The 7,717-nt window shown below is 49.5% G+C and overlaps 1 protein-coding gene across 1 annotated transcript in view; it reads right to left on the bottom strand.

Moving 5' to 3' along the window:
- Positions 1-6,461, bottom strand: part of NIT2 (nitrilase family member 2) — a 23,070-nt gene extending 16,609 nt beyond the window's left edge. The window contains exons 1-4 of the mRNA XM_017506337.2: positions 6,175-6,461; positions 6,051-6,074; positions 2,143-2,261; positions 1,124-1,244 (exon numbers count right to left, since the gene is read on the bottom strand). Of these exons, the coding sequence (XP_017361826.1) occupies positions 1,124-1,244; positions 2,143-2,261; positions 6,051-6,074; positions 6,175-6,349 (439 nt within the window). The 5' untranslated portion in view covers positions 6,350-6,461. The remainder of the gene's footprint in view (positions 1-1,123; positions 1,245-2,142; positions 2,262-6,050; positions 6,075-6,174) is intronic.
- Positions 6,462-7,717: the final 1,256 nt, after the last annotated feature.

Here is a 7,717-nt window from a genome sequence, read left to right as displayed (position 1 = left end):
CTGCCTCCCAGGTTCAAGTGATTCTCCTGCCTCAGCCTGACAAGTAGCTGGGACTACAGGTGTGTGCCACCACCTGTATCTTTAGTAGAGATGGGGTTTCACCATGTTGGCGGGGATGGTCTTGAACTCCTGACCTTGTGATCTGCCCACCTTGGCCTTCCAAAGTGCTCGGATTACAGGCGTGAGCCACCCCGCCCAGCCCATTTCTAATTCTTAACATATAATCATAAGAAAAATATTTATTTGCTATATCTATGGAACTTTTAAAGTGCTTTTTTTTTTTGAGACAGAGACTTACTCTGTTGCTCAGGCTAGAGTGCAATGGCATGATCTTGGCTCACTGCAACTTCCACCTCCTGGGTTCAAGTGATTCTTCTGCCTCAGCCTCCTGAGTAGCTGGTACTACAGGCATGCACCACCATGCCTGGCTAATTTTTGTATTTTTAGTAGAGATGGGGTTTCACCATATTGGTCAGGCTGGTCTCGAACTCCTGACCTCGTGATCCACCCACCTCGGCCTCCCAAAGTGCTGGGATTACAGGATCGAGCCACTGTGCCTGGCCCTGTGCTTATTTTTTATTTAAGCAAATAAAACCTTTAAACATTTATTCCAAAACCACAAAAATAAAGCTCCCTTTACGTATGTGGCCTCTATGAAAAAAAATCTTATTTCTCAATCCTCTACTAGTATAATAAAAAATAGGCCTGGTATGATGGCTCACACCTGTAATCCTAGCACTTTGGAAAGCCAAGGTGGGCAGATCGCTTGAGCCTAGGAGTTCAAAACCAGCCTGGGCAACATGGTGAAATCCCATCTCTACGAAATAACAGAAAAATCTGCCAGGCATGGTGGCGCACACCTGCAGTCCCAGCTACTCAGGCGGCTGAGAGGTGGGAGAATCACTTGAGTCTGGTAGGGTGAGGCTGTGGTGAGCCATGATCGCACCACTGCACTCCATAATGCGCGACAGAGCAAGATCTCACCTCAAAAAAATGAAAAAGAAGAAGAAAGTCTTTGCTTCAGCTTCCTGAGTAGCTGGGAATGCAGGTGCACATCACCACACCCCGCTCATTCAGATGTTTTTAATGTTTAAGCCATTATACCTGGTAGGCAGGAAGTTACCTCCAATGAGATATATGCTGCATTCCTTCGCTACTTCAGAAAGTTTCTGTGTGGATTCACCAGGAATTTTCTCTGCATATTCAGGAAAATATTTCACTCCATATGGAGAATTAAAGCATTCCTAGAAAAATGTTGGCAGAGAAGAAAAAGATCAAAACACACAACCATTTTAAAGTTCTGCTGTTAAGAGGCCACACCTGCTACTTCTAGCTCTGCTTTCAGTTGAAGGGTTAAAACACAGCTAATAGGCCAGGCGCAGTGGCTCAAGCCTATAATCCCAGGACTTCGGGAGGCTGAGGCGGGTGGATCACGAGGTCAAGAGATCGAGACCATCCTGGTCAACATGGTGAAACCCCGTCTCTACTAAAAATACAAAAATTAGCTGGGTATGGTGGCGCGCACCTGTAGTCCCAGCTACTAGGGAGGCTGAGGCAGGAGAATTGCTTTAACCCAGGAGGCAGAGGTTGCGGTGAGCCAAGATTGCACCATTGCACTCCAGCCTGGGTAACAAGAGCAAAATTCCGTCACACACACACACACAAAACACAGCTAATAATAAAACACTGACACCTCAAGGGTAAAGAGACTACAAAGCCAGCCCAGTGGGGTAAGAGAGGCAAGTCACATGAGCTCTCCTAGAGCTCATTAAAAAAAAAAAAATGTTGGAAGCTTAGTGATAAAGCCAACATGTTCTGGTCCTATAAAGACTTAATTATATAAGGAACAAAGTATCCAAACACTGAGTATTTTAGTTTTCCATAAGTCCCTCAATATACTAGGATTTTGGCTTCCTCATCTGAACAAAGAGGAAAATCCAAAATTAAAGACCTATGTCCATATTGGCGCATCCCACCTCACAAAGACCCCTGCTGAGGTCATCCTCCAGTCAAACACAGAACAATCTAAAGGCTCCAAGGGACACTGCCGGACCCCAGGATACAAGAGGACAAGCGGAGCTAGCAAACACTGTTCTGTTGGGTCTACAGTGGCCAGAACGGGATGGCTGCCTCCGTACTGACCGGCAAAGAAACTATTTTGGCTCCTTGCGCTGCTGCCTCCCGGATGAGGCTACAAGCTCGAGTGACGTTTTCTGATTTGATGGAAGAAATGTGAAGCTGGATGAGGGCCAAGCGGAAAGCTGAGGACAAAGACAAAAGAAAACAGCTGTCAGAAGATCAAACTGCTGAATTCAGACAGAGCCATGGTTCTCAAATGGAAGGCAATTATGTCCTTTGGGGGACATCTGACAATGTCTGAAGATACCTTTGATGCCCCAATTGATGAGGTGTGAGTGGCATCTAATGAATAGAGACCAAGGATGCTGCCAAGCAACTTTATAATGCATAGGACAGCCCCCTCCACAACACAACAAAGCATTATACTGTCCAAAATGTCCCAAGTGCTAAAGTCTATCTTGAGAGAGAGCAATATCCACAGGCAAAGTCCCATGGAGGCACAAGAATCTAGAGTGAACCAGCTTCTTACTGCAGTGTAGGAAATGAAATGAGAATATAGCCTAAAGCAAAAAGACTAGATTTGAACATGTCCTGTCCCTTACTATTTGAATATGTCCTGTCCCTTACTATTTGAATACGTCCTGTCCCTTACTATTTGAATATGTCCTGTCCCTTACTATTTGAATACGTCCTGTCCCTTACTATCTGAATATGTCCTGTCCCTTACTATTTGTTCTTGGGCCTCCTGCCTACCTACAATTCATATATTGAGTATGCCCAGTACAGACAGTGCAATCCCTTGGAAGTTTGTGCAATCCCTTGGAAGCTGCTCACATACTGTGAATTGGGGCAGCCAGCTCATGGGAAGGGAAGATGTCTGTCCCAGTCTCCCCACTACTGGCTAGGTCACAGCACATTGGTCCCACTGCTGGCAGAGGGGAAACCTGGCAGCCACTGGGCTGCACACATGTCTAGTCACAGGATTAGGGTCCCAGGCACCCATGCCTAGTCACAGGATAGTGGTCCTCACACCATAAATATTCCTGTGTCCAAGAGAACACGGCATTAAACAGCAAAGAGCACCATGAGAGGTTGACAGAGATACTGCAGAAGGAAAAGCTAATAGCACTTTTGTCTTGCTATCTGAACAAGGGAACTGGGCCCCACAAATTATGTAGCCAGCCCTGGAGCAAGGAGGCTGGGGGCTCCTCCAAGCTTATTCCTTGTTGGAGGTAGTAGCTATACATTATATTTGCTTTTCCTCTATTGGAGTTCCCTTTTAGCTTTTATGATAATTACTTTTCATTAGCTGATATTTTTAATTTTGAGGCTGAGTCTTGCTCTGTCGCCTAGGCTAGAGTACAGTGGCACAAACATGGTTCACTGCAGCCTCAACCTCCTGGGTTCAGGCGAACCTCCTAAGTTCAGGGTTCCTTTGGTCTCAGCCTCCTGTGTAACTGGGACCGCATGTATGCACCACTATGCCTGGCTGATTTTTTTAATTGTTTTGTAGAGAGAGGGTCTCACTTTGTTGCCCAGTCTGGTCTTGAACTCCTGGACTCAAGCAATCCTCCTGCCTCAGCCTCCCAAACTGCTGGGATTACAAGCATGAGCCACTATCCTGGCCAGATAATTCTTTATATAACATTTTCTACCGGGCGTGGTGGCTCACGCCTATACTCCCAGCACTTTAGGAGGCCAAGGCGGGTGGATCACCTGAGGTTGGGAGTTTGAGACCAGCCTGGCCAACATGGTAAAACCCCATCTCTACTAAAAATACAAAAATTAGCCAGGCGTGGTGGCAGGCACCTGTAATCCCCAGCTACTTGGGAGCTGAGGCAGGAGAATCACTTTAACCTGGAAGGTAGATGTTACAGTGAGTGGAGATCGCGTCACTGCAATCCAGCCTGGACGACAGAAACTCTGTCTCAAAAATAAAGTATTTTTTTTTCCTTGTTCGAGTTACAAGCGTGGTTTCCATGTCCTGCCTGGACTTTGATGGATATATAGTTCCTACTCATAGTCTGAGGGGATGCCATAGGAATGGATCCAAAGAACATCCTAACCTATGAAGCCAGGCAAAACTTCAGGAATTATTAGTAATGGCCTGCCCTAACTCCCCATTGTACCTGCTCCAGAGTCTGAAAATCCTACCACTAAAGAGCTATCTCTTTGTGTATTTTCCTGTAACAATGCAAATGTCTCCAGAAGAGGCAACAATGACAAACCTCAGCCTCTGATGAAGGCCTGTTTGGCTAAAGGTTAACTAAAAGTAGGAAAACTCAGATGTCCCATTCCTTGGTCTATCCTAAATACAGTGAGAAGAGCTAAATTCAACCCTACATGCAGCCTGCTAAATAGTTACAAAATCTGGGGCCGGGCACAGTGACTCACAGCTGTAATCCCAACATTTTGGGAGGCCGAGGCGGGTGGATCACAAGGTCAGGAGATCGAGACCATCCTGGCTAACACAGTGAAACCCCATCACTACTAAAAATACAAAAAAATTAGCCGCACGTGGTGTAAGGCTCCTGTAGTCCCAGATTCACGGCAGGCTGAGGCAGGAGACTACCTTGAACCGAGGAGGCAAAGGTTGCAGTGAACCGAGGTCGCGCCATTGCACTCCAGCCTGGTTAACAAGAACAAGACCCCAAAACAAAAAAAAAAAAAAAAAGTTACAGAATCTGGAGGGAAACAATGGAAACTAAAACAGGAAGTAAAAGCTGAGATTATTCTGGGGCAAACAGATTTGAGCTGTTACCAGAACAGCAGACAAATCCCCTAAACGTCTCCCCTTCATTTGCCAGGGTTAAGCTACCCTCCCTCCTCAGCTTCCCAAGCAGCTGGGACTACAGGGGTGTGCCACCAAGCCGGGCTAATTTATTTATTTTTAGTACAGACAAGGTGGCGCCATGCTGCCCGGGCTGGTCTCCAACTCCGACTCCTGAACTCAAGCGATCCTCCAGCTCGGCCTCCGAAAGTGCTGGGATTACAGGCATGAGCCTCGCACCCGACCCTGTCTGTGCCTCTGAGGGGGGGAAAGATAAAGCTCACCACGGCTATACTGATGGCCTCCTCTCCTACACATCCCACTCACAGGGGCGGGGTCCTCAACTAAGCTTGGGACTGCCTGTCATTCTCCAAATGAGCCACTCTACATCAGGGAAACCCGGCACCGAAAGTGCCTCGTGCTGAGGGCAAGACGCCTGTCACTCCATCCCATCCGTAAAGTGAAGACACAAAGACTTTTGAGGCTGCCCTAATATTCATCAGCATCTAACAACGGAGGCCTTACTAAAGGGGGAAAAGAAGTAAATGCTGTGCGCGAAGGGACCAACATGGAGTGACATTTAAAGCAACGCGCCAGGTCCTTCACACATGAACTCCTGCGAGGTATCATTAACATCATTTTACAGATACAGACACAGGGGACTTGCAGGGGAAAGCGGCACAAAGTCACAGATCAAAGTCAGTGACACAGAAGAATCCAAGTCAAAACCCGGAGCAGGTGCGTGAGAAGGGGGCGGGGCGGGAGAGTGAGAGGGGGCGGGGCGTGAGAGTGAGAGGGGGCGGGGCGGAACCGCCGGCGCTCCTCTGGCAGGGCGGGGCTGGAGGAGCCCACGCGACCTGAAAACACCCGAGGGGTCCGATCCCACCGCCGCGGCCCACACGGTCCAGACCCCACGTCCGTCAGCCTCTTCACGCGGGACGCAGCGCGTGCCGGCGCGGCCGGGGCGGCCTGGTGCTCTCGTGGCCTCGCCCACCGCCCTGGAAGCGTGGAATCCCCGGAGTGCGCCCGGCCGCCCGGCCACGCGATCCCGGACCCACGCGGACGCCGGCGTCAGGAAAGGCCGCGCGCGCGGCGACCACGCGGGACAGAGGGGCCGAGCCGGCCGAGCCACCGCCGGCGCCGCTACAAAGCCTCCCCTCCGGGCCGCGCTCTGGCTGCGACGCGCGGCCGCGTCACTCACTGGCCATGGCTGTCCCAGCAGGCACCACCCGCGGCACGGCCCGAGCGCTGGCGTCCGGGCGGAGCGTGGCGGCGCTGCGGTGGGCGGGGCCCGCGTCACTCACTGGCCGTGGCCGTCCTGGCGAGCACCACCCGCGGCGCGGGCTGAGCGCTGGCGTCCCGGCGGAGCGCGGCGGCGCTGCGGTGGGCGGGGCCAGCGTCAGAGGCCCCGCCCCTTCCGGTCCCGAGGAGCGGAATCTGCATTCGTTCCAGCGCGCCTGGAACGCCAGGGCGGAGCAACGAGACATGCGGAGAAAGCATGCTTCCAAAGGCAAAGGGCAAAAGGGAACGGCCTAAGTCGAGGTGGTGTGCTGGTGAATGTTTAACAACCGGACTTTTCAGGGAGGAAAGCCCTGATTTGTAGCGTTTGCCGTTTCTCCGAAAAAGACTGAACTTCGAGCTGCTTGAATCGCCTCTGTGGCCAGGGTGACACCGTATGCTGATGGGCTTGAGCTGTTTGAACACGGCGCTGTCGTGGGGACGGAATGACCTGGCTGGTTTAGGCACGCGAGACGTCTGTGGGATCTGACTACAAGGCTGCTAGGCCAACGGGAAAGATGCTGAGGGTTCAACACGATGCCTTCAACAAGTCCGCCCTCGAATATGTTGTCATCTCTGCTAATATTCTTTTGGGTTTTGTTTATTTGTTTTAGACAGGGACTCACTCATCCCTCAGCCCGGAGTGCAGTGCAGCAGTCTCGGCTCATTGCAGCCTCGACCTCCCGGGCTCAAGCGATCCTCCCACCTCCTCCCAAGTGGCTGGGACTGCAGGCACGCACCACCCGGTTAGTTCTTTCTTTTTTTAAGTTTTTTACTTTTAGTAGAGATAGGGTCTTGCTGTGCTGCCTAGGCTGGTCTCAAACGCCTGAGCTCAAGCAACAGTACCGCCTTAGCCTCCCAAAGTGCTGGGACTGTAGGCGTGGCCTGTTGCGCCCAGCCTAATAGACTTAGATTTTGCATTTTTATTTATTAGATTGCATTTTAATTTTTGTGTTTTTGTGCCTTGTCAGACTTGTGGAACAAAAATCCAAAACTTACCTTTGGAATGCCCCAGAATAGTTTATACTGGAACAGATCCCGGTTTGTAAAAGAACACTATAAAAACATTTTGGGGGCAATTAAGGACATTTAAATGTGAGTGACACAGTGGATGCTCTCATGAATTATTTTGTGTGCTATAGTATTGTGATTGTGCCAGTGTCTTTTCTCTTAGAAAATGATTTAGGGATGAACTGTCGGAACGTTTGGCCTGAAACTCGTCAGCAAAAAGACAATACATACAGATAAAGCAAATATGGCAAAAATGTTAATAATTAAATCTAATTATTAATAATGTTAGAGGGGCACATGGTAGTAGAGCTGTTCATGGTACTAGATTAAAACTTTGTAGAAGGCCGGGCGAGGTGGCTCTCGTCTGTAATCCCAGCACTTTGGGAGGCCGGGGCGGGCGGATCACCTGAGTTCGGGAGTTCGAGACCAGACTGACCAACATGGAGAAACCCTGTCTCTTAAAAAATAAAATTAAATTTAAAAAAAGAAAAAACTTTATAGTTTAGAAATTTTAAGCTTTCATAACAAAAAGTTGGAGGAAAATACATAGCAGTTAGGGGCTTTCTGCAGCTTAAGAGA

Source organism: Cebus imitator, unplaced genomic scaffold (genome assembly GCF_001604975.1).
Source record: "Cebus imitator isolate Cc_AM_T3 unplaced genomic scaffold, Cebus_imitator-1.0 Scaffold354, whole genome shotgun sequence".
NCBI classification, from domain to species: Eukaryota; Metazoa; Chordata; class Mammalia; order Primates; family Cebidae; genus Cebus; species Cebus imitator.
The sequence above is the reverse complement of the archived record's forward strand: the minus strand, read 5'-3'. Positions and strand labels throughout refer to the sequence as shown.